General features: G+C 39.9%; 1 protein-coding gene across 19 annotated transcripts; it reads left to right on the top strand.

The window, feature by feature from the left end:
- Positions 1–800: 800 nt before the first annotated feature.
- Positions 801–26587, top strand: LOC105283597 (troponin I). 19 transcript variants are annotated; one of them, XM_011346476.3, is made up of 10 exons: positions 801–926; positions 3591–3634; positions 6976–6993; positions 7574–7702; positions 9151–9274; positions 13389–13489; positions 20475–20518; positions 20657–20798; positions 25067–25084; positions 25893–26587. In XM_011346476.3, the coding sequence occupies exons 2-10, from the start codon at positions 3620–3622 to the stop codon at positions 25959–25961; spliced, it is 660 nt and encodes a 219-aa protein (XP_011344778.1). In that variant the 5' UTR covers positions 801–926; positions 3591–3619; the 3' UTR covers positions 25962–26587. The 19 variants fall into 19 exon arrangements, with proteins under 19 accessions (XP_011344778.1, XP_011344777.1, XP_011344785.1 ...); XM_011346475.3 differs by lacking the exon at positions 13389–13489 and adding an exon at positions 12568–12668; XM_011346474.3 differs by lacking the exon at positions 13389–13489 and adding an exon at positions 15064–15164 and having other exon boundaries at positions 803–926.
- Positions 26588–27383: the final 796 nt, after the last annotated feature.

Raw genomic sequence — 27383 nt, 5'->3', positions numbered from 1 at the left:
TATATATAATTAGCGTTACGGGAGTGAGTTTGGCAGCTTTTACAGATAAGGAATGTTCTACAAGCTCCCTCATAGTGCGTATGCAACTTCTACTTTCGAGCGAAGAGCTTCATTGAAATTCATCGATGACATTACGCCGATACGATTGTGTTACGTTGGAGTGTTCCGACGTTTCCGCCACCGTTACCACGTTTAGTGCCAAACAGCAGCAAGCGCGTGAAATTCAGAAGGTGCCGATAATATCTCAGTTTTGCCCCACCGAGCAGCGAACGAGACATTAATAATTTTTTCTAAGCTTTCAACACACAAGCTTCTCATTTTTCACGATGTTTCTCGTGCGTATCCCTACGCAGGTATTACGCACTTGAGCTGCCTGCCAACGACTGTCGTAACTTTCCATTTACACCGTACATTCTTTTTATTATGTGTAAATTTATCCATGTACTAAAATTATCTCCGAAATTATATTACGTAGGAGAAATGTATGTAAAGAAAAAAGTTAACATCGTCATTTTATTAATGACTCATTATTTGATCAAAATTTTATCAAATTATCATTAAACAATACAGTGGCGTTCGAAGGTGAACGAGTTCAAGACCGTTCTGTTCTCACCTCATAACGGCCACAATAATACAGTAAGCCAGATCAGAAGGCGATTCGACGACGAAGCGAGCGAGCAAGCTAAGCGGCGTACCAAGAGGACTCGGCTCCGTTTTCAGTTTCCGATTATTTTTGGCAGCAAGCAGAGCAGGCAGAGCTCTCGCCTAAAAATGCTTACGACCAATGGCGCACCGCCATTGGTCGTATCACACCACGTGAACGGCCTACGATGGAGGTTCACGAAGTCGACTAGGTATCCACGATGGCACAGTCAGCTGCCTAAGGTCCGGTTGGCTAGTCGCAGCCAGCAAGCTTTCTCCACAAGGTAAGCTCTTCGGTACTACAAGGTACTTCCTACGCTACGTTCTCGGCCGTTCTCGCCGTTGTCGCATCGCGAGGGTGTCTTGGAGGGTGTCAACCGTTCTCCGCGTTCTTCGAGGTATGGAGAATCTGGAGAACCTTCGATTCGCAAGAGATGGAAAGATGGAAAACTCGCAATCTCTTTTCCCGAGAATACGTCATCACTCTTCGAAAAAGTTTCCATGTGCGAAGAAGAGCTTCTGCGTTCTGCCGAGTGTCAGTGAGACGAGTGGTTGTACGAAAAATATCTCTTCAAGGTCACGATGATTGATCTGTGCAAAAATCCTAGGACAGTGACGGATCAGCGATCAACCACGGGTAATCGTTCGCTTCGAAAGTGACAGAAAGTTGAAAGTGATGTACAAGAGCTTCTTCCGTTGATCCGTCCGAATCGTTGCTCTGGGTATTCCAACAGAATATATGCCATGTGCATCAATGGAAAAATTCTTCTGCAAAGCTTTTTCTACTTTTTAATCTTGATTAAGAGAGATGATCTTGGGTCTTGCGTCTCTATCGGTGGGTGGTGTAGAGACGTATGTCATTATCATTATTTCCACGGATTTTCTTCATTTTTTAAATGAATCAGATTATCATTATCTTGTTTTGACATAATATAATACGTATGTTTTTCCAAGGCGCTTTAAATAGTTTAGTGAGATTTAGCGAATCATCTATTTTTACGGTGCAGCTTGCCTCTTTGACATCGGAGACGATACGCACATTGCGCTAAGATGTGTCTTGGAATGGTTCGGGCGAGAGAAAATCTATACTTAGCGAGAAGGAGATCGCTCGTTACAAATATAAAAGGAGGTGCAACAGCATGTCGTACAAATAGAGAAATAAGAGCCTGATCAATTTATGATTTCCATAAAATTTCAATGCATCGCATAGAATATTCTCGCAAAGTAACATCAATATTAATAAGTACTTATTCTGACGAATCCGTGTCATTTATATGACGCAAGAACTTATCTTTTGAAATTACGTCTCAAATGCTTACTTAAATTTTAAATCAATTCTAGAATATAAAGATATACAAAGATAAAAAATATGTAAGACATCTAGAAAAAATTTTCAAAACTTTGTTCTATCATAGTTTGTGTAAAAACTATTATTGATTATTTAATGAAGATCTAATTAATTTTACGATAATATTAAAAAAATGACGTTACTTCTTTAATCAATTATATAAAAATATTTATATAAATGATAAATGAATTTATATAACTGATATGAATGGATATATTCTATGCAGCATTAATGACACGTCGTTTCAACATTGTTGAGCAGTCGTTAGAACGTTGCGCTATATTTCGTCGAACGTGACTCGTAACCGTTAACGTTCCTAAAGTATTTTCGGGATGTGGAATGTCGTAGCAAGCATAATCCATCTTCTTGTATGTTTTGGAGCTCTGACAGCGAGCACGTCGTTGGCCGCGGTGCAAGCGCCGCTAAATGCGCAATTATTACGTCCGTAACCGAATTGCACAATTTCGGTAGGCGTGCACAGAAGTTTACCTATATAAGTTATCCGCTCTGAAACTTTGTTGTCTCACCTTGCCTCTCGACGACTCAATATGCGATCCCGAATTGCGCGTGTTACTTCGGTCGGCGACTTCGCCGAGAGTAGGTGCGACGGAAACTCGGCTAATAAGGGAGATCGCAATGTGTGTTTCGCTGCAACGCGTGACATTTTCCCTCGGCAAGCGCAAACGTTCTCTTTTGAACGAAATGTCGTTCGCAAATAGCGCAACACGCTGACGCGCATATTCGACAGCAAGCTCCTCCCTCAAGTTCTACAACTTTGTTTATATCCGTTCGTCCCTCCGTTTCGACATCGAATCCAGTTGAAGCCGCCGACGGCGGGATCTATCCACCAGGTCGTTGCATCCAAATTTGGATCGCCGATGTAGCCCGACGTCTCGACGACGCGCGGCGCGGAAAGTGGGGACGGCTGGCGTCTATTTTCGCGCGCCGGATATTCTATACCGTCATCGTCATCGCCGTCGTCGTCGTCGACGAGTCTCAGCAAGCGTGCACCCCTCGCGCTCGTTTAGCGAGATCCACGCGCGATTTATCGTCTCCCCCCTGCGGGGGCACCGAATCGATCGTGTTTATCGAGCACGAGAGAAACGGGGGCGGAGGAAAGACGTCGGAGACGGCGATATAAATTTCTTCCGATCCGCCATTATTATATTTCCGCGATCGTACGTGACGCGGACACGAGCGACGAACGTCCGACCGTGCCATTTACCATTGACGTCACTCTGTCATTATTTTCGTCCACCCCATTTGTAACCGACGCATACATCACGGAAGCGCAAAAGCGTTTCCGCGTGCCGTGTGACGGCGTCGAGTAAATATGCATATGCAAAAACTCCATGTGGCAGCTCCCGCGAAACCTTGTTCCATATGCGCGCGAATGTGGCGAGCCGCGGTCTTCGCATGCACGTTTATTGCGCCCGCTTATACACGCCCCTATTTTATTTTAACGACCAGGGTTCCCCGATGCCGCGCGCTATTAATAGCGCGCCGGTGTGACGAGAGATTTTCATCAGTGCGCATATGTGCTAATAAAAAACATTTGTAACGTTTTGTCATCCCGTTTCTTTCTGTTTCTCTCTTTTAGGTAGACGCGTGTAACAACCAGACACCATCATGGCGGACGACGAGGTTAGGTGTGTACTCAGATCTGAATTAATGCCATCATGTTCTCTCGTGGCCTTTAATATTTATAAAAGAGCATCAAGTATCAAGAGAAAACTACGACGAGTAGTTTCATAAAGGCACATGCCGGAAATTCCTTAATGTTACATCTCTTTTTTCATATTACGTCATCATTGCTGGATTTTCGACGTTGCTGATCTTCATTCTTCGACCGGAAACGCTGAAACGCCATGCATCTTACATTTTGTCCGGTGCAGTAAAATTAGCGTTACTATCGAAAGGTATGCATCGTTTGTGTGTTCTGCGATTCTGTGAAATGCTAGTATAAACTGTATTCTTAACGAAGGTAGCATAGACCTTGTCAATAAAAATAGAACGGTGGTTCTGCTGAATGTTCCACCGCGAATTTTGCTCGACCTACATAATCGAAAAGTGTATTTGATGAATTTTGATCTGAGTGTCCAGTTTAACTTAAAACAAGTAATATAATTAATTTCGTAATTTAATTGCGGTGTTGTAAATTAAAATTATTTCCAGTTGAAATAATCTCGCGGTTCTCTCAAAAATGCGCGAGAAAATTTTCATAAGAATTTAATTTCAAATACACGTTTCCATAAATAAACAATTTGCCCTTGTATTATTACGGTATCAAGCTCTCATGTATAAAATTCCGATCTGCCGATGTATAAAACTGCTGAGGACTTCGAATAGACCGAACCTCGTTTCTTTTTCCCTACAATAGCATTTTCAAGCAGCTTAGTAGAAGATATAGATGGTGGTCAAGGATGAACCACATAGTTTGTGCGGCCTGAAAAAGGTTTATATGCTACGTAGAATGACGAGGCGATCATAGAAGCTCGCTCCTCGTCGCGATTATCTCCCGTTCCTCTTTCTTCCTCTTTCTCTCTTCTTCCTTCCGTAAGAAACTTTCCACGATCCAGTTTTCTCCCCAATATCTTTCGGTCGTTTCACCCTCGGTCGTTCGTCCATTTTTCATTCGTTTGTAGCTTAGCACTCCTTTCGTTTTTAAATCGAACGTTGAGTTTCGTATAAAAAAGTACTTCTCCAAAGATTCTTTAAGAAGAATTTGGTACTCGCCAACTTTCAGCGATTCTTATCTCTGAGTTCTTTAACGGGTAATATATTTTCTATGGGATTCTTTGTCTTGACAATTGCGTCATCATTCCTCTATAATGTTTACATCGGAGATGATAATTCTTCGTTTACAGCATCGGATAGAGTTTTCTTTCGTATAATGAAGCCAATTTGCACGGCGCGAACCGCAAATGTAAAAGTTAATGAAGGTTCTTGGTCCGGCGCGGTGAGGAACATATATTCCGCGAATTTCACCGTAAAATTTCCGTTCTGTAAGAGCGGGAAATGGCTCCGGTCGTATTACGACCGACATGTCCGTTGTCTCCGTTATATGCTCCACGACCTGACTTTTTGCCTGATTTATCGTCACACTCTCGCCCTTATTTCGGTATTATTTAACGCAGTTGCTCCCCGCTCGTTCCGGATCCCTTCCTTACTTTATGTCTCCTCTTTCTTGCTGCTCGAGCGAGCTATTTGTCACCTCGCGATATCCTCAACGGAACAAAATCTTTCCAGATTTTCAATTGCGGATTCACGTTCAAGAGAAGATTCGTTTCCCTCCCTGATTTGCCGATCTTCCGGTATACCGTAGTAATTTATACTTTACTCTGTATTTCACCGCCATCCGTCTTTTCAGATCGACCTTCCGTTTCTCTCCGTTATTTCTTCCCGATAATATTTATAGAACGGTCTATCCTTTCAATGCGGTTTTACTCCTCTCTCGTTCACGATGGCCCGACGAATGAGAAAAATTTTGTCTTTGAGATACGAAAATGCTTGATATTTGTCAGGGTGCGTTGCGAGGTAAAACTCGGGACGAGTGCACTCAATGGAAACGACGTCTACCATAAAGATCACTTAGAGAACCTCCATTTACTGATTAAAGTTAACTTATATGAATGCAGTTTTGCAAACGGCTCGCTCGTACGGAATCGCGAGTAAGCAAGCATTATGCTGTGTCACTTCATGCGCACAGCTCGAGTTTTATTTTAGTTTCATCGTTGTTTAAACTGTACAGAGGATGTTACGTGTTTCCAACATTCACGTTTTTCACAAGAAAGAACGTAATTAATTTAAAATATTTTACATTCGTAATAATTCTTAAATATTTTTTAAGTATGAGTTCAGAGTGTCTTATTATTACATTATATAAAGTTATATAATATTGATTTATAATCAATATTATTTCATGTGCCATCGTGACGTTCGACAGTCTCCTTGTGAATGTATCCTTGCTTCTTCTTCAATTAGACCTAACTGAAGAACAATTATAGTAGAAATCTCGAAAACGAGACCACAGACAAATGTAGAACAAGCAAACCTGGGGTAAAGTAGATACCAAACTCGCATGAGGATTGATTTCTGTCTTCCGGTGTGAGACTTCCTTTGTAGTATTGCATGTCTCTAACGCTTTATGTTTTCCTTATAAATGTGTAAATGCGAAAATGTACATTGGTATTTATTTCACGTTATCACGCAGCTCGCAGCATATTTACTTCACGCGATATGTACTTGTAAAAAATTTTGCATATTTGTATCAAGTAAATCTCGACCAGAATTTTACATCGAGGCACGAAAAAAACGATAATTGTAAACTGTGATCGTCAGTTATTAATAGTGTTCGCAATAAAGAAACGCTGTTGCCAACGTTGCCCAACGATATTTTTTGCGGTGCCAAGGTTCAGAGAGTCGCGCCATGAAAATTTGCATGTCGTCACTTCTGCACCGTATATACGCTACCATTATGAATATTACTATTTTTTATTCTTGCTCCGTATCGTCAAAATTTGCGCAGTTTACGGAATGCAGAGAGCCGAATGGTCGCATAATAAAGTCGCAACGAGTCGAAACGCCATAAGCGAACGCGACAGTTCGCACAAAACGATATTACGAGATGCTCGCTGGATACGCTCGCTTGTTGTACCGCTTAACAGCGACAAAGTTATATCACTTAAGACAGACTCCATTAGCTCTGCATTGCCGTGAGACACGCGAAAACACGGTCGCTACGCTAATGCTTTGTAAGGTATTTCTTGATGGCGAAATCTGGAACACTGGGGAGAGGCGTAATCTCTTCTTTTTCCTTCTTTCTCATCTTCCTTCCTTTCTCACCCTCCCCTTTACTATCGCTGAGAAATCCTTTCACACAGTCGAAAGAATCGCACTGCGAAAAAGTGTTCCAGGTATCGCGTGTGCATGTGACTCACGACACGGAACATACTAACGAGAAATTTTCTTTCTTTCTTTTGCAGAGGAAGCGCATCGAGGATGTACGTAAGAGAGGCAACTAACTATGAAACGTAGAGTCGCCTCTTAAAGGACGGCCATTTATCAGGCGAACGAAAGAAATCCTTTCGTCGGAACAGAGTTTACGCTCGTTTTATTGTAGAAATCCACTTTAGATATCTCAAATTAGCGATGTATCAGATTAACAAAAATAATCCGCGGTCCGCGGTTACGTTTCTTTCTAGGATAAATATGTATAAATATGTAACGAATATTTATATACAACGATAATAACGAATATGTTCGATGTACTTACACATATTGCAATTTTAATATAAGCAAGAAAAACCTACACGTATTAGGAAACTTTAATATCAAGGATTAATGTTTCAATAATGTTATCTTTTACTTGCTTGAAAGAATCGTAGCAATTATCGTGAATCTCCTTACCTCAATTATTTTCATTTCTAAGATTCACGAATGTTTAGCTGAAGCAGCATAAAAGAAGGAAAGCGCGAAAAATGTTAGATGAGTTTGAGTCGCGCAACACTTTCCGAATTCGCGTTGCGCTCCGGGGCTTTCTCAGATGAGATGTTTTAAGGGAGTTTCGCACGAAAAATGCAGGAAAAGAAGAGGAAACAGGCAGAGACCGAGAGGAAGAGGGCGGAGGTCCGCGCCCGCCTCGAAGAGGCTTCCAAAGCCAAGAAGGCGAAGAAGGGTTTCATGACCCCCGACAGGAAGAAGAAGCTTAGGGTAAGTCCACGAATCGCTTTTTGCTTCTTCCTTTTCGAATTTCGCAGCACCGACCGAGGTGAGTGTTCGCGGAATATCCTCTTTAAAATCTCGTTCGCCGTAAGTCTCGCGCGAATCTTTCGTCATATTTCATTCCTACTTTCAACGTAACGGTGCTTCTCGTGTTAAAGTAATGCCGCGCTAGATCTTTCAGAGATTACGTTTCGCATTACATCAATGCCACCGAGCGCTCATCATTGATCGCGGAATCGTGATTTCCGTTTCCGATTTATCTAACTGCTTCGTTGCACGCGATAGTTTTAGCGAGCCTCGCAGTAATATCGCGGTAATCCCTTCTGCTTTGTACGGATTCTCTCATGAAATATTTCTCGTAACGGTCGCATTCGTGCTTCCATTGCTTCTCCTTGTTCTACTCCCTTCTTTCAGATGCATCGTTTTCCAACCACCGCGACGCGGTGCGTCCGAGAATTTCCAACTTTTTCTCATCTTTTTTCCTTTACTTTATGGACCCGCCTTACATTCGCCATTCTGTTTCCATCGTCGCGCAACGTCTTCCAGGACACCACGCACCTTTCCTCCCCTGGTCCCGATTTACATTCCTCTTCATGCACCATCGCAAACATTCACAATACATAAAGTTTCCCGTGTGTATGCAGATTACGTCTTGGAAAATCTTTTCGCGTTTGCCGGTGTCCCGCGGAATGTTATTTTCTCGTAAATCCACCTTTCTTTCATCCTTCTTTCCGCTTCATCCTTACCGCTATGTCAATATTTGCGATCCGCCGAATTTCAACTGACGTTATCTCGTTTGCTAACCGAAAGAGAGAGGCTCTGGCCGTGGGCGCAAATTATTTCGTGAATAAACCCCATGAATAGGGAGATAGATGTTTCTCTCTCCGAATATTGAATCATATCATTGCACCAAAATTTGGTTAGTAAATTTGCAAATATTGACACGTCAATCACTTCTTAATAAATATATTCCGATATTTATAGAACCATGATATCGATATTTACTCATTTCTAGTTTGATTTTGCGTTATCATACAGAGTACATTTACAAATACGGAAATCAATATATTGCATTGCAATTTAGTTTCAATAGCTATTTTAATTATTTTAACATGTAGTTACATGACTACACAAACAATTGGCCGGTGTAATGAACGGCTTTATATTCATTAAATTAGGCCAACATAATACTAATCTGCTTCGCGACATGCGATTTTAATTGTTTATTCGATTTACAGCGGCGAGTTATCAATATATCCAGAGTGTTCTCTGTAAGCTCGTATTTCCATTTAAATTACACCAATGTTGTACCATTAGAGATCGATTCTTCAGTGAACTGCGTAAATATCTCTGGCAAAGCTTTACTCGCCCGTTTGCGAAATGTGTTCCTTCCTACTGAGCCTAAATTTACGGATTCTCTTCTCGTGTGTCATCAGTTGCTGTTGCGTAAGAAAGCCGCTGAGGAACTGAAGAAGGAACAAGAGAGAAAAGCAGCCGAGAGAAGGCGCATAATCGAGGAGCGTTGCGGAAAACCGAAAAACGTCGATGATGCTAACGAAGGTACAACTTTGCTTCATTCATGTAATCTTGATAGGAATGCACAAATTACGCGTTTGAAATTATACAAAAATATTTTGAAAAATATTTTAAATTCAGACAGATATATTCACATTTATTTTTAATTCGCTATCTATCAAAAGTTATAAATAGTTCATGATGTTAGTGCTTGGTCATTAGCAAAGATTATTACGCAGGAAATACATCTCAAATATTAATCTAATATTAATTCGCTTGTATTACATACAGTGCTGGCAAAAAGTTCCGGAACGGTTAAAAATCTTGGAAAATAATGATTTAGTGGAAAATTGTTTCAAACAAAAAGCATAGGGCTTAAAAAACTCTATTAGATGATGATATCTATTTGACCTTGGTATGACCTTGGAAAGCCCAGTCATGGTCAACATAAAAATCTGAAATGGAAACCCCTATTTTTTATTACATATTCTTGTAGCTTAGTTCGAGAGCTTTTCGAAACGCTATAATAAATTTTTTTCTCTTACGTAATTTTTGACTTATAGGCTTGAAGGTTACACAGTACTGCCGGCATTAGAATTACCCAAGGTGTACCGCGTGGAGGTTGCACGGTCGGATTTACACTTCTTTTGTGCGTGTGTGTGTGTGTGCGCGCGCGCGTGTGCGTGGCTGTGTGTGTGTGTGTGTTGAGTGTATGTGCGTGCGTGCGTGCGTGTGTGTGTGTGTAATGCCGTTGTTCGTACATACGAGTATAAACTATTTTTGTGAAGTTAGTTTTATGAAGAACACACACACACACTCACACACACACGCGCGCGCGCGCACACCACTCTCATACACGCACGCAGGCACACACACACACACACGCACAAAAGAAGTGTAAATCCGACCGTGCAACCTCCACGCGGTACACCTTGGGTAATTCTAATGCCGGCGGTACTGTGTAACCTTCAAGCCTATAAGTCAAAAATTACGTAAGAGAAAAAAATTTATTATAGCGTTTCGAAAAGCTCTCGAACTAAGCTACAAGAATATGTAATAAAAAATAGGGGTTTCCATTTCAGATTTTTATGTTGACCATGACCGGGCTTTCCAAGGTCATACCAAGGTCAAATAGATATCATCATCTAATAGATTTTTTTAAGCCCTATACTTTTTGTTTGAAACATTTTTCCACTAAATCATTATTTTCCAAGATTTTTAACCGTTCCGGAACTTTTTGCCAGCACTGTATATTTCGGATAATTTAAGATTTGAAAATTTCTTTTTTGTCTTGAATTCTGAAAAATCTGTGTAATGGTCTTTTGAATGAAGGTAAAATTAGCTAGATGATAAGAACTTTCATTAAATCCTAGTAATTTATAATAATTCATAATATTCACTCCTTCAGTTTCACAGGGCGGATTTTTATTCACGTTATTTCATTGCTTACCGTTTCATCGATATTTTTGCAGATCGTCGTTTACTTAATTCTCTTTTTGAAGATAAAGAAAGCGCGATGAAGACGCGATGATTGGTATAAAATTTTCAAGATTAGATCTCATAATTTAAAAACTTCTATCTTATTATTGGAGAAACCTTCAATAAAAACAAAAAAAACATGATATATAGAAGCACGATACATTTCAGACACGCACGTATTATGCGAACATTTCCCATGTCTTGATTTTATTTTACATATTTGTTTCTGATGAACTACACAGAGAACGTAAAACGTGTGCTGCGCGAGTACCACAGTAGGATAGCGGCATTGGAGGATAAAAAGTTTGACATCGAGTATATTGTTAAGAAGAAGGACTTCGAGGTACTTTTGAGAGAGCAACAGTTGCGAGAACGTTTACGCGACGTGCAGAATAATAACGCGGCACTCACCGACACAATAACGATGCTCAATGTTGTTGCACTTGTGTAACGCACCGGTTGATATTTGTCTGGTTGCATATTTGCGTAGAGCAACGACAAATGTAATTGAAGTTTTGGCAGAGAGACCATGGAATCGCGCGCGGGACCACTGATTGCACAATTCCACGTTCGCTATTTTTAGCAGTCGACAAAAACGTACACAACTAGAGAAAGTAATACCGAATAATTAGACAAATAAAATGCCGGTTGAAATAGTTCAATCAAATTCAACTCGAAAATGGCGAGATCGATCAAATATTTTTTGTTTTGTCGTAGTGTTCAAGAGCGTATAAATAACTTTCACCTTTTATCTTCTCGACGCTTTGATTCTCATTGTTATTTTCATCAATCAATGAGCCGATGAATAATCGTTATCGAGCAAGTTTGCAAATGACAAATGACTCTTTGCTGAAACTCGAATCGTTTCGTCGTAGCTACCGTTTTGCAATCTGGCAAGAGACACGAGCTTCGCATTATTTCGTCTCGCACCGTTTTCTATTCACACTTTTCTTTTTTTCTTTATGTTTTATATATACGTAACACAGATACAACACTGCCGACGATTTTCTTGAATTTTTCTTGTCTTGTCTCGCACCCTGTCTTATTTCGCATTAATGTACGCGCGATTTCTCTTACTCTCGTCGATCTTTTTGCTCTTTTCGTTTAATCCCTTCACGAATTTCTGGCGAATTTAATGGTGATAAAAAAATTTTTTGTGTTAATACGGCTTATTACTCACTTTCTATTCTCGCACGAAACGCGTGTATCGTCAGAATAACAGAATAACATCACTTTGGAACGTTTAGATGTCCGATATATTATTACTGCTTCACAACGTGCTCTATAATACTCTTTTCTATTTTTCATTGTATTATTTACAAGAAGCGTAACGTGGTGCTTGTTTTGTAATTTGTAAAATATTGTGACACATTTCGCTATTTTCTCTCGCATTACTTCCGATCTATACTTGCGAACATATACTTATGTATTTACGCCATCACTTTCAAATCCGAGATTGTTTCAAATTTCACAGCGATGTCCACACGTATGCTCGAAAGTCATTTTGGACAGCCATTTCCGAGCTCATTCGCACCGCTAAAAACTTGAGACAGTCTTCATGTCATTACAGGACGATATTTGCACACTTTATAACACCTTAATTTAGCTTTTACACCAGTTTCACTTCCATTCTTGTTCCCGCCTTCATACTTCATCCATCATTCGAGGTTACTCGCGCAAAACAGACACTCGCTGTAATATACAGTTGTCATAAAATACGTATAGCTACATATATGGTATTCGCGTGAAACGTAAAAAGTAAATGGTTAATTCGCGAGCGCAACAGACACTTTTAGGAGCCCGTCGTGTCTGCCAATTGTAAGAGAGCATTTCTCAAGGAGTGACTTGAATTTTAACAGCTAGCGTGAAGTCCATTCTGAACCAGTATCATAAGAGGATCAACGTTCTCGAAGGGGAGAAGTACGACCTTGAGTACGAAGTCGCCCGGAAGGATATGGAGGTCGAAAAACTTTTTTCGTGACAAACAGAAAGATGAGCGCGAGCGCTGAGCGATTAACGCCAAATACCAATACTTTCCTGTTCAGTCTTCTTTTTTTTTCGTCTTTTCTTGTCCGATGCGCGAGGCACGTCTCGCGACTGTTCCGATTTGCATACTCAAGCTGTCCGTAATATTAATTAGGCATAGACGTCGAGGCTGAGTACTTTTCCTAGCAGCAGCTCTAACGTAGCATCGCACGCGACTCGTAGAATCGCTCCTGCATAGATTTGTCTCACATAATGTTACTCTTTCTCACAGACGCCATGAGTAGACAGAATTTTGTTCATTTATTTGCGCGCTAGGCCACCAGCACCACCAGACCAAACACCCTTCACAAACGCACTCGTATTTCTCACCTCGCGACCTCCTCCCGTTGAATTTTCCTTCAAAGTACCCTCGCCTCTCCGTGTCAGGTTAACGATCACGCAATTGTCAGCTTCGTGCTTCTCGCTTCCAACGCGAAAGACTCATTTCTTCTTTACACTCCCCACGATAATCTCATTTCCTCACGAATAATCCCTCGCGATCACGATGCAAGCCATTAGGGGAGAAATAACAAGTCGTCAGTTATTTTTCGTGCGTACGTTATTTTTTATCGCGCGTTAATTTTTAAGATGACTACGGGGATGACGAAACACACTTAGCAGACGCCTCTATTCCATTAACTTTTTGTTCTTTTAGCCGAGTTGCAGACGATTTGTTCGGCATATTGGAACAGAATGTACTCCCTCGAGGGCGATAAGTTTGACCTCGAGAGGCAAATTAAGTTGAAAGAGATGGAGGTAATTACGTTCGGCTTGCCTAAAGAAGAGAGAGCCTGTCGCGTCACTTGCATAAATTATTTTTGTCCGATTTTCACACACCCCGACTTATCCACTTATTCTATTTTTTTTAACTCCGCCACGTGCTTGACCGAGCGACACCCTTGGTCGAACGGTTTTCGAAGGCGTTTCTGGTTGACGGGTCTTTGAACCTTCGGTTCGAGCACGTTTGCACGTCTCTTAGATAGGGAAATGTCGCGAGACACTAATGTTCCAAACTCTCTATGAGACTCTGAGGCAACTTGAAGAAACGTAACCAACTTATTAACTTGTCTGCATCGCTGCAATGGATCTAACGTTCTCTCTTTTTCTTTGTAGTTTTTATTTCTAATTTTACTTCGTACCATTGCAGCTGCGAGATTGCTTTGACGGAGATCGCATCGAGAAGCACTCGCTGAGCATGAGGAACGGAAGCGATCGCGTTTTCACTTAATTGACATTTGTTTAATTGTCCTACGTTATGCTATGTATTTAGAATTAGAGAAGCAGATGGACAACGGTAGATAGCTCAGAGAGAATGGGCACTTCCCCCCAGGAAATCGTATCGCGCCAGCACGAAGTTATCCGCGATCGTGCCCGGTGATTTTGACCTCTTTTCATCCGTGTTTGCTTCCAATCACGTTCAGGATAGCCCGGGACGTGCGAATGGTCGAAGATCGAAGCTTCGAAGGTGTGCAGCCAAGGCCGCGGCGTGTATCCTCGCGATACGCCCTTAGAGCCGACAGGGCGACCCTCACATTTGCCAAAAGAAGAGACTTCAGAGCGGAATCACGCTCGAGCTCGTTCACGTCGAGAGGAACATCACGGTTTTTCCCGACGTCTCGCGCGATTAAGCATTCGAGCGCCGCGCAACTTTTATTACCATGCGCGTGGAGCGAGAGAGGGACCGGCCAATTTACTTGAATCAGAAAGATTTTGGAAATTTTGCGTATTGCGGGATCGGGGCATCCCTCATTGAGATTCCGGCGTCGTACACCGTGATGTGCCCATTAGTATTCAACCCACGCGCCTTATATTCTCCGCTAAAATATGTAAAGCTAAATTGAATTAACTTTTACGCGGAGCTAAAGAAATTGTAAATATTGCATCTGCGCAATAATTTTATTTCAGGGACGATGTAATCAGGGATAATGTAATTGGTTCGTGTTGTGGGTTATTATGGGCACTTATAGATCTTCAAAGATATTTTCCCGGAGTTTCCAGAGATTAATTTGTAATTAGCCATTAGAATCTTTTGTAATTCTATTTTATAGAATCGAGAAATTTAATTTTATAAACTGTCATTTAATATTACGCGTCATTGGATTCCATAAAGATTAGGTTCTTCTGAGCACGATTAGTTTAACTTCGACTTTTTCATGAGATTTCACGAAGTTCTCCGATTTTAGCACGGTCATATCACACATTGCGCGAGATCAATCACACGTGCTGTCCGTCTCTCGCTCTGTCTGTGCCTCTCACTGTCTAAGCTGTCAGAACAGCAAACATATAGAAGAAACCAAAAATTTCTGAGAGACTTTCCGTATTCTTTGTAGTGGAGTTGAAGAAGATTTGCCAAATGTATTACGACCGCGTCTACCTTTGTGAGGGTCAGAAGTGGGATTTGGAGCGTGAAGTTCGGAAAAGGGACTACGAGGTACAGGAAAAGTGAAAAGCAGCGACAACGGCGAACAATGCGAGGAGAAAGAGAGCAACCATGTCGAATCGCACAGCCCCTTTTGATTATTTTTCTTCCCTTAGCCGAGCCCCCCCGTGTATCAGACAATAAGGGCACCGACCCACCCGTCTCTCTTTTCGCGTTGTCTCTCGTTCTTCGCACTCCCCGATTTCTGTACATACGTTTCTCTTTCGATTTGTTGTTCTCTTTCTTTCTCTTTCACGATGTTTTTTCTTGGAAGAAAGCACTTGTGGCGCGAACGCGGATCCACTCCAGGACATAAACCGATAAAGGAATGGAGCCCCACGGAATGGAGAAGGACCTTCGGCGACCACGTGATTGCCGTTTTATAATCTTCGTAATCTTGATCAGTCCTGTCTCGATCTAACTGATAATCCGCATTCCGGATGCGAGATCTTTGTGCAACGTTGCGACCGACCATTGCCTCGCGGAAAATCGCGATCGGACAGACAGAATTTTTCTTTTTTCCTCGCGGATATGAAGTGCCGCAACATTTTTGTCGGTCATGCATTTTTTGCTCTGTCTTTTTTCTGTCCTACTTTGTTTTCTTTTCTCTTTTTACTCTTTTTTTTTCACTGCGTAACGTGCCGCGTGACTCTGTCTCTACCCGCCTGTTCACTTCTCCACGTCTATCTTCGCTGTCTGGCTGAACGCATACTGTATCCACTCGCTCTCTCTTTCTCTTTCTCTCTTATAACGTGTCTCTATTTGTCACAATTCTATACTGTCTCTCTCTTATCTAACCATAACGCAAATATATCTCTTTGAGCTTTCTACTAACTCGCCAACGAAAATAAAAACAAGCAGCTTCGAGTCAGGGCTGGGCAAGCTTATGAAGACGCCATTATTGTGTTACCATACTCGTAATTCTATTTTATACTCTGTACTCTCCTTCACACATTTTCTCACGAAATTTGTAGCATAATCGTCCATGTACAATGTCGATTCACGCGCGATACCGCGATCGCTGATCGCAAGCTCGTTTAATGTTGCGCTTTGTGCACCGAGAGAAATGATCGTGAAACGAGAAAGGCGCGCGATTCCGCTGATAGCAAGAGAGCTGCCCTAGATTTGTTGCCAAAAAACGAGAAAAAAAAAGAATAATACGCAATCGAAGAAAGTATATCACCCACGGGAATCATCGAAAGGGATGATCGCCCCCTGGTCTCACGCGAGAACTAAACTGACACTGTATGCCTGAGACTACGCGCGCGTGTGTGTGCGCGCGCGCGCGCGCGTGCGTGCGTATGTGTGCGGTGCAAAATCAGAAAAAGTAAGTGGAAGGAAAGAAACGATAGTACGTCGAGAAAATACATCGATCGTTACGGTTTCTTCGGTGTCTTCCTCTTGTCTTTGTTTCGTCTCTTGTATTTCACACGTCTCTCTCCACCCTTTTCACACGAACATTTCCTTCTCTGTCTCTGTCTCTCTCTCCCCCTCTTTCTTGCTTTTCCGCTTATTCTGTGTCTCGTTATATTTTCTAACCCTGCCTATTCTTCATCACGCAATAAGAATATGTACGAAAAAACCTTTATCAAGCGCAAACAGATTTGCTTCAGCGCATACAGCATGCATGGCTTATTTAGCTAATAAACTGTTTAAGGTATGCATTATACATGCATAATAAGCGCGAGTTAATTAGCACTGTTGAATACGGAAGCAGGAGTATGAGAAAACGTGTGAACGGTTTCACATTATCGTGTTGATTAATTTCGTGTAATTGAGGACTTGATGGATCACTATCTGATATTTCGAAGCCCCGATGTGATTAACGATAGATATTCGTGCTCCGATAAAATATCTGTTGTTGGAATCACATATCTCGTCACGGAAATTAATTATTACCACATAACCTTGTTAATATTAATATATTCGGAGGCAATGCTTCGCGTATATGACATATTGTATTAATTTATTCGTAAAATAATTGCGATTGAATAATATGTACACGTAAATTTGCAGAAATTACATTCTTTTTCCTCGATCTTTCCTTGATCTTTTGAATTCTCGTAAATCAGATTTATTTCGGGGTAGTTATTTAGATGCAAATTATTTTACGTCGCGACGGCTTTAAAAAGATGAAATATTCGTAACGTCAATCGCAGCACCGGTTTAATTATCGCCGCGGAATAATTTAGGCGGCACTGATTAAAAGCATACGATAATGGTGATTTATGAAAATAAAATGATTTCGAGTTTGCAGCCAAATTAACAGCATGAGCGCTTGCCTATCGCTTATTCTTCTATTAATTACGTGCGGTAAACGCAATTAAGATTGAATATTGTTTGTGAACGAACATCACAAAAGAGTAAAATATTCATAGCTATACGATAAGTATGGCACTTCATATTCGTCGCGAAGGAGGAAGAAGCCATTTTTCATGAGTCATCTTAAAATCACAATCATATTATTATATTATTCTTGATACATTTAAATTTCCATATATAATTTTAACTTTTTTTTAGCATTTTACAGAAAAAAGTATCATTGAGAATACTTTGTAGCCTGCCAAAACTTGATAAAACCGTAATCATTTTGCGCTACTCATAAGATCGTAGTGGGAAAATTATTACATCGATTTACCGTACCATGGATTTACCGTACAATCCGCAAATCATTTTCGTAGCACTTCGGAAAACGATTATCGTGCATTCCCTGCCCAGACACCCCCGAAAGTTGCAGTAGAATTGTAGAAAGTTAAAGTTGTCTGTCTCCTTGTGCCACGCTTCTCTCTTTTTTCTTCTCCATACTTAACTCTCACAAAGGTGGACTGGCTCAAGAATGGATAAAAGATCATGAGACCGAAGTGCCATGCTATGAAAATCTCTTCAGGCCGCAACTCCCTCCTCTTGTTCTATTATTTCTTATTTTTGTCGTTCGACTCGTCGAATCTAACCCCCGCCCCATTCGATTGACCTTTGTGAGATGGACAATAAATGTGTATATAGAATTTTCGACCCTTCCCTCCGAGAGAGACGTTAGAGCGAACACGTACAGGCGTCTACGATGTTCTTAAATTGAAGCGAAATTGATTTTGCACCGATTCGCACGCACCACAGATTGTCAGTGACCTCTTGTATGGTGTTGAATTAGGCTGTAAATAGCGGATTCCTCTTGGCAGAACTCTGTTCTCCTTTTACAAGATTCCTTGAGAAGTTTTACAATTTTTAACATTTTTAACAGAGCTTGCCACATTCACACAACGTTCAAGTAATACTGCTGAATAATTATCATCTGTATAATTACGCAGTATATTTATTACAAATCACGCTAACAATTTTGCAGCATTTATAACGGTTTCAACGTGTTTCAATGCTGTATAATAAAGCAGATGTCACTTTCCGGTAACCTAAATCTAATTTTACATATCAGTATTTGTGGTTACAATTTATAATATCTTCTAATTAATGAATGATTCAACACATATTCTGCAGTTTATAAAAGATGGCGATATTATTGATTCGCATAATTAAATCCCAACATTAACGTATTGTTACCAAGCGTTCGAGTATAAAATACCGATAACCACGTATATTGATTCCGACAGATTAGTTTCACGCTTCGAATGAGAGGAACAGAGCTCTGGCAGTCTAGAAAACGGATTGTAGTGGATTTTGTAATTTTTTTCTCATCATCCACGGCGGACGAAAGAGCTGTTCGTGACCAGCCGGTCCCCTGATTGGCCAGAATGAAATTCACACTCCATCGTAACCCATCCCTTACTTTTCTATCTTTTTCTTTGTCTCTCTTATGTCGTTCCCAGTCTCTCCCTTTCTTAACTTGCGGGAGAAGAAGAAAAAAAGGACGAAATGGTCGAACGATTCTTGGGAAGAAAGGGAGAGAATCCGACAAGTGGCTTTCGAACAAAGCTTCGCTCCCGAAGAAGCTGTTCTAGAAATGTAGAATAACCAGTGTCATTTGTAAAAGTAATAAAAACATTTTCAGGAATGGAGACTTTATTCAGTGACGACTATGATGACAGAAATCAAATGGAAATACTACATATTGATTTAATCTGTCGCGAAATTCTGCGTACATAATACGGAAAATTCGACGATTTTCTATATTCTTTGTGCGGATTTGTACGACAACAAATATTCGTTCAACCTGCGGAAACAATTCTGCCTATTTTATACAGTCCATCTGTGTATGTGTCAGATCAAAAATTGCCCGTTTGCCATGCAAAAACTTATTTCTATAATAGTCTAGAAACTTTTCGTTATCATTACCAAGATCATTTTTTCTCGAACTCCGTGTATACATATTGTATAATTTTTCTTTGCTTTGGAAAATTGAATAAATTCTATTTAATCCCAATTTAAATCAGTTTCACCTTAAACGCGGTGATATATTATTATTTCATCATGCAATTACCGTAATTGTGTGTGAATGACGCGTATTGTCGGATTAATTCACGATTCTGCTAAAACTTTTACTTTCCATCGCATACGCGTTTTTGGGAAACGTTTGCAAAAATACATCATAAGGTTTTGATTGCTGAATTTTTTTCCAAAAAAGCTCCCTGATTATTATCTATTTGACGATTTCCTGTCCCCACGTCCCCAATTTTTTGTAACTATTCATCCGTCTTCCGTTGCTAAACCACTCCTCTATTCCAGATCATCACCGTCACCCGCTATTGCAGTTAATCCGCAAGCCAATTTACTGTCAATCTCGATTTGCCGAGTGGCTCGCCAACTGAATATCCGCGCGCTTGCTCAACATGTGTAACCCCGTTCTCCCTTTCTCTTTTATCTGCTTTTGCCACGCAGGATGCATGCAATACGATTGGATTTGTTTCTCCGTTTTTTTCCTCTTTTTTCAATTAATCGTTTGCGGCTGGTTGTTCATGTGACTCTGCTAATCCGCGTTTTATGCGATGTTTCTTTATCATATACAAGAATATTATTGTACTATTCTATTTTCCTGTTGCTAGATGAAATTTTCGTTTGCATAGTATCTTTTTACCCTTTGAAAAAATATTTACATTTTTTTTTATTATATGGAATAAAATATATAATTTGAAATAATATAATTAATTGAATTTACAAGTTTGCATATATTTGTTGTAAAGTATCTCTGTAAATATGAATATGATTACATTGCAAATAAAGATAAGATTGTGCAATGTGCATATTCAGAATCATGAACTTATTCCCTAATTTGTTTGCAAAAAGATCACGTATAAAAATGCGCATGAATAAATTATATTGTAATGTCAAATATAAATAAATAAAGACGTTAATAGAAATATTCAATACATGCAGATCGCGGACTTGAACAGCCAGGTCAACGATCTCCGAGGTAAATTGTAAGTATTCCTCTCTTTATAAGAATAATAACAGAAAAACTTGCAATCTCTATCACGAAACTTCTCGTCAATATTCTCAAGAATATTAACGAAAAGTTTGAATATATATTATCGTACAACATCCTCTCGCTATTCTAGCATGAAACCAACCCTGAAGAAGGTGTCGAAATACGAGAACAAGTTCGCCAAGCTTCAGAAGAAAGCCGCCGAGTTTAATTTCCGTAATCAGCTGAAACAAGTCAAGAAGAAGGAATTCACCTTGGAAGAGGAAGATAAGGAGGTAAGGATGATCGTTTTCGATACAATTCTCACGTCTAGTCGACGTGAATATCTTCTGCGAAATTGTTTTTCTCACTGCCCAAAGTCTGTTCAAGCGTCCTTTGGATTTGTCAAAATGAAAAAAATTTTCCAGAAATACCAACTGATATTTAACTTCCGCGTTATAATGTTTCTACTTGTTTCAGTAACATGTAGTTCGATTTTTATTTTAGATCCGTACGTATATACATAATTTACGTATATACGTACGTATATACAGTGCTGGCAAAAAGTTCCGGAACGGTTAAAAATCTTGGAAAATAATGATTTAGTGGAAAAATGTTTCAAACAAAAAGTATAGGGCTTAAAAAAATCTATTAGATGATGATATATATTTGACCTTGGTATGACCTTGGAAAGCCCGGTCATGATCAACATAAAAATCTGAAATGGAAACCTCTATTTTTTATTACATATTCTTGTAGCTTAGCTCGAGAGCTTTTCGAAACGCTATAATAAATTTTTTTTCTCTTACGTACTTTTTGACTTATAAGGCTTGAAGGTTACACAGTACCGCCGGCATTAGAATTACCCAAGGTGTACCGCGTGGAGGTTGCACGGTCGGATTTACACCTCTTTTGTGCGTGCGTGCGTGCGTGCGTGCGTGCGTATGTGTGCGTGTATGAGTGCTGTGTGTGTGCGCGCGCGGGTGTGTGTGTTCTTCATAAAACTAACTTCACAAAAATAGTTTATACTCGTATGTACGAACAATGGCATTAATGCCGTCCGAAAATACGTGTGACGCACACTAAGAAAGCGCGTCACTTATAAACTTTCTCGCGTATGGGTGAGGTGTTCCGATAACTATTTTGCTCGCTCGTGTTTACCTCACCTACAACCGGCATTGTGTAAGCGACCCGATCGTTGTGTGCGATCACACGGGTATTCGGACGGCATTAATGCCGTTGTTCGTACATACGAGTATAAACTATTTTTGTGAAGTTAGTTTATGAAGAACACACACACCCGCGCGCGCACACACACAGCACTCATACACGCACACATACGCACGCACGCACGCACGCACGCACGCACGCACGCACGCACGCACGCACGCACAAAAGAGGTGTAAATCCGACCGTGCAACCTCCACGCGGTACACCTTGGGTAATTCTAATGCCGGCGGTACTGTGTAACCTTCAAGCCTTATAAGTCAAAAGGTACGTAAGAGAAAAAAAATTTATTATAGCGTTTCGAAAAGCTCTCGAGCTAAGCTACAAGAATATGTAATAAAAAATAGGGGTTTCCATTTCAGATTTTTATGTTGACCATGACCGGGCTTTCCAAGGTCATACCAAGGTCAAATAGATATCATCATCTAATAGATTTTTTTAAGCCCTATACTTTTTATTTGAAACATTTTTCCACTAAATCATTATTTTCCAAGATTTTTAACCGTTCCGGAACTTTTTGCCAGCACTGTATAAACACATGATTTCGATACATATTCATTTATGTATATATTTCTGTGAAATTTATTTTCATTTGATACATTTATACAGATAATTTTTGAATTCTGCAAAGGACGTTTATTTTTTATGACTACATGACAGACGGGTAGACGTGTAGTAGTAGTGTAGGAGTTTTATCAGTGAACCAAAAAAAAAAAACAGTTTTTGTGACCCTGGTTTTCTTTTTGTGTACAAAACCCGATTGGCAGGTTTTCTTCGTATCAGCAGTTCTTTTTTATTCAGTATATCGCGTCCAATTCAGGAGATCCGCATATCATTCGCCCTTGTTTGCATTTCGATATTGCTGCCATAAAATATTTATCATGATATATTTCTCCGTTGGAACACTATTTCATCAGTTAATTTGGGAACTAAATTTCCCGAAAATCTCACGCAATGGATAATCGCGCGGTAATTAATCATTGGTTCATCGAAGCGAAACACTTTCAGTTAAATGAGGGCATTGTCGTTTCGAGGCCGTCGAATTTATGCAAATCGATTACCGCAAAATGTATCGTTCCAATTATCAATGCACCGCATTAATTTAAACAATAAACGTCGATACGCAAATAAACGAATGAACACCTCGTCGGAAATGTGCGATCTCCTTAAAAGGACTGCATTCGTACATCCTTTCTCATATATGTACAGTATTCTATTAATAGTAGCAGTAGTGGTAGTTGACTAGGCAATTTGTGTTGTTCTTCACAGCCCAAGAAGTCCGAGAAGGCAGAGTGGCAGACCAAGAAGTAGATTTAATATAAGAAAGTAAAAAAGTTTGAGTGCGAAATCTCACAAATAAAACACAAAAGATTATTGACGCAAAAAATCGAGAACAAACGAAAAACCCCAAAAATTTCTATACAAATACAACACGCATACAACGAGACACTAACACGATCGCGTTTGTGCACTCGATCCGATATCCGCGCGCTCGCGCCATGACCCATGAAAAAGCATGGGAAAACGGAAAAAAAAGAAAAGAGGAACAGATGCGTAAGCGCGTGAAACACTTTTGATACCGTTTCTATCGACATCTCGTGTATTCGTGCGAACGTGTTTTCGCCGTCACGTTCGTTGGAATTGTTGGCAAACTAGTTCGTTAGCGCTACGGAACAAATTAACGAGTGAGGAGTGAAAATTGCACAGAGACAATCCTAGGAGTTGGCCGATATTTAATTATATCCCTCTTTCGGACTAAATGGTTGAAACGAACGACATAGAGAGAGTAACTGACTCTACGTAAAATATTCACGTATAACTGTTATATAAAAAAGCAATAAGTTATGACAATAAACGATCGAAGAAAGCACACGTGGATAAGTTAGAAGTTTCCCTCGTGTTCTCAATTCTTTCGTCACGATCCTCCCATCGAAAGGTTTCTTCCTCAATATCGATATCTCAATTCTTTTTTTTCTTGTTTTCGCGATTCATTCTTTCTATCTCTCCGATAAATTGCTCTTGATTTTCAATTTTCTCTCCATTTTTCTTTATTTCCGTCCATTGTGGTTAACGAAACTCGATAATTTGAATCAACTCAAGTCTCGATTCTTTTTCGTCCTACGTAATGGAAATGTGACGCTGTGTACGAGAATGTTAATGCGATCATAGGTACCGTTTTGATATATTTTATGCAAAATCAGATACGATTTTCGCTCGGGCGTGCTCGTATTTCTTTGTCGTCCGATAAGAGAAATTCTTCTACGACGACGTTGCGCGAGCGCGTATTTCAAATATTCGATAAGGAAAAAGGTCGAGTGTTATCGAGCATCGTACCGTCTCTTTCACTCTCCCGCTCTCTTTCTTTCTCCTTCTTTCTTTTTTCTTCTATATAACTTTACTAATTCTCTTTCTCTGGGACGTCGTTTAATTTCCTTTATCTCCCTTTTTCTCCGACCTATCACGGCGATTAGAGCATTGTCCAATTTGTTTTCGGTACACGTATCTTTCTTTATCACGCGTCTTCCTCACTTCCATCCACGTAATTTCACAAAAATCTTCGCGGTAGAGCGCAAAGTATAATTAAAGATATAAGATTAATTGGGTCGCAAAAAGGTGAGAATAGCTTGTGAAGCATATATTTGACGCACACAGTTCCACTTTTATTTCGTACATAACGGCACAAGCGCTTTACTCACACATGCCTGCCCACTCGCGCATTTCTCTATTCTTCACTATCTAATTATACTATTACCACCCGTTTTTTCCCCCACACTCGCCTCGTTTATCTTCTCTTTACACGTGTTAATTGCCGCGCATTCTCTCACGCAAGATCGTTCGTTCGGCGAATGTCTGCCGCGTGCTATGCAACATGTTAAAAAAAGGCCATGTAACAAGAAGAGTCCAAGCTCGCCTGAATAGAAGGAAACTGAAACATGCACTCTCTGAAACTAAAATCATTTGGTCACGCAGTTGAAGCTCTTTTGCAGCTTGCCTTATCGCCATCACTTGGCTGCCATGCTTCCAGGCTGTACATGTGTAAAATTTGTTGCTCTGTCTTTCTGTTTGATTGCGGTCGTGCACGCACGTTAACGTCTTGCCAAACATCTTTCTTTACATTTTTGCAATGGCAATAATTTCTTTTCTGGAAAGTGCTCTTGACGATCAACGTGCGTGTCGATGCCGCGATGTCGATCGTGGCTCACGATTTGAGCGTGTCTCGACTTCGGACGTGAGCTATGAACGATGCGTTACTCGTTAAGTGATATTTAATTGTACGCTTAATCAATGTCCATGTCATCTGTTGACTAATAATATTGCTCTTGCATTATGTTCGCAGAACGCGTCAAAAGATAAGGTAAAACTTTAACGACCAACTTGTAGTTCGGCATGCTCGCGTAGGAGAGAATGACGTGTGCGATAGATGAAAATAGATAGAGGAACAAATAGACTATGCGTATGTATGCGCGTGAAAATGAGAGAACGAAAAGATGAGACAGAGGACAAGCTTTTCTCGTTTTTAACGTTCGTAGTAGTGACGCAGTATTTGATGCAAATGTTTTCTTGATATTTTGTTACACTTCAATATCTTGTTCCACTTCGTACACGAGACGTCACGATGTTTAGACGCGTAGTTGCCGGTACTTGTAACAATGCTGCAAGCCATTACCTTAATTTCAAGTCATCTTTATTTAATGTTTTGTTATTTCGCGAACTCTCGTAGCTATTCTACCGCTCTTATTTTCACTAACAGTTCTCGCATGGCTTTGTAGATGCTTGAAGCTGAGCGCACTGCCAGGCAACATTTTCAGAAACGTCGGGAGAATTTTTTGATAGTAAAGAGATACGTACAGAATTGGCGATTCTGCCGGAAAGTGGCGCAAAAAATTGGCAATTGAACGGCGTATGGCGACGCAGTCTGAGACGACGACGACGATCCAAGACCATGAAGAGATTTTTGTCTAGATTGTTCTCGTAGATTTTTTGGTGTACAGTCCTGTCCGACTGAATGGCCCCTTACGGAAGTTTTCACCCTTGAGCAGCACCCCCCACTCCCCTCTGCTTTGCGAACGTTCACCCCGACACTGCTAACCAGTGTGCGAGTCTAATTCGAACGTGTAACGAGATTTCCACGTAACTGATGCAACGTTTTCTCGATTTTGCAGAAGAAACCCGACTGGTCGAAGAAGGGCGACGAAAAGAAGGTAAAGGAGGAGGAGCCGGTGGAGGCATGAAAATTGAAAATCTCGTTCGTGGCGTTCCCGAGAGAAACATAGGATCACTTCTGACCGTCATCGCCAATAACCGCTCGATGCAGGCACCGCACCAAAAGAACTTCCTATATATTTTTTAACGATCGATTCATTAATTTAATATATCCCACTGTCGTGAGTTGCACGCAAAAATCTTGTTCGCCTGTCTATCCGTTATGGTTGCTCATACGTTCCACAGATTGTATCGAAATATTTTGACATCCAATATCCGATCCGTAGCTCGCACTCTACTCGTGCCTGTCCTATCTTTTTTATGGAAGTGACGTATTTTTTTCTTTTTTAATGGTCCCTGTAAATCACCGTAAAACTCTGTTGCGTGCAAGATCCATAAAAAAAATGAAATTAGTTTTCTGCAAACTGAATGCGTGAGGAGAGATTGTAAAGAGAGTAATGGGGGGAAATGTTACTTAAGGTTTATTGTAAAGCAAAATATTTAACAATATTGAAAACCTCTATGTGTAATCATTTTCCTATGTTTTTTCATACTCCTGTCGTACTCTACTTGTGACAATATCTGTGTTAACCTATGCTGTGTAACAGAATTATGTACCGTGTTTGTTATATCTAATAATAATTATTGAGTGTCATTTTTTAAATGTACTTCTCGTCAAATACCAAAAATATTGACTAACTTATCCGCAGTAATTATAAAATATATAATAGTATCCAATACTTGAAACAAGTTTAATTTTTAAATTCCATTTCTATTGATATTTATATATCTTTCTCAGCTTTTTATCTTTAGTATTGTGTATAGAAGCACAGAATCAGATAAATTAGTTTAACGAATTTTTTGATAAAACAGCACAATTAACTGATTAAAAAACTGATTAATTAAAGATATTCAGTTTTTGGCATTTTTCTTGTCATTTGCGTAATTTTTAATTATAATAAAATAACAATATGCTAATATTAGTAAGAAATATTTTCGATTATTAGTGCATTGTTTTCAGATAAGAATAATGCCGAAAGCTTTTGAATTCGCAGGAAACAAATGTCCAGAGATATGGTAGGTATGCCACTAACCGGATTTCGCTTCATAACCATTCGCTATTGAGTGACGCTTTCGACACAGCTTCATCACGTTTGCTATGACACACGCTCTTATGTGCTTTGATAATTTTGATCTACTTTATTACGATGAATCATAATTTCCTTTCTGTTTCGAGAAATGTTTCGCCTTGGTCAACGTATTCAGAAACGAAATGTTGATTTCGGTTGATTTCTCTTAATTCTAATGTTAAAGTACTTAATTCAATTAAAATCATATAAATCTGATTTTTGTAAAGTATCCAACAATTTTCAAATTTACTTTTTCAAATTGATTAAGAACATCGCACTTGCAATTTCATATTTTACATGTTATAAACTTTTTTCATTTTT

The sequence above is a fragment of the Ooceraea biroi genome, chromosome 4, assembly GCF_003672135.1.
Source record: "Ooceraea biroi isolate clonal line C1 chromosome 4, Obir_v5.4, whole genome shotgun sequence".
NCBI classification, from domain to species: Eukaryota; Metazoa; Arthropoda; class Insecta; order Hymenoptera; family Formicidae; genus Ooceraea; species Ooceraea biroi.
The sequence above is the reverse complement of the archived record's forward strand: the minus strand, read 5'-3'. Positions and strand labels throughout refer to the sequence as shown.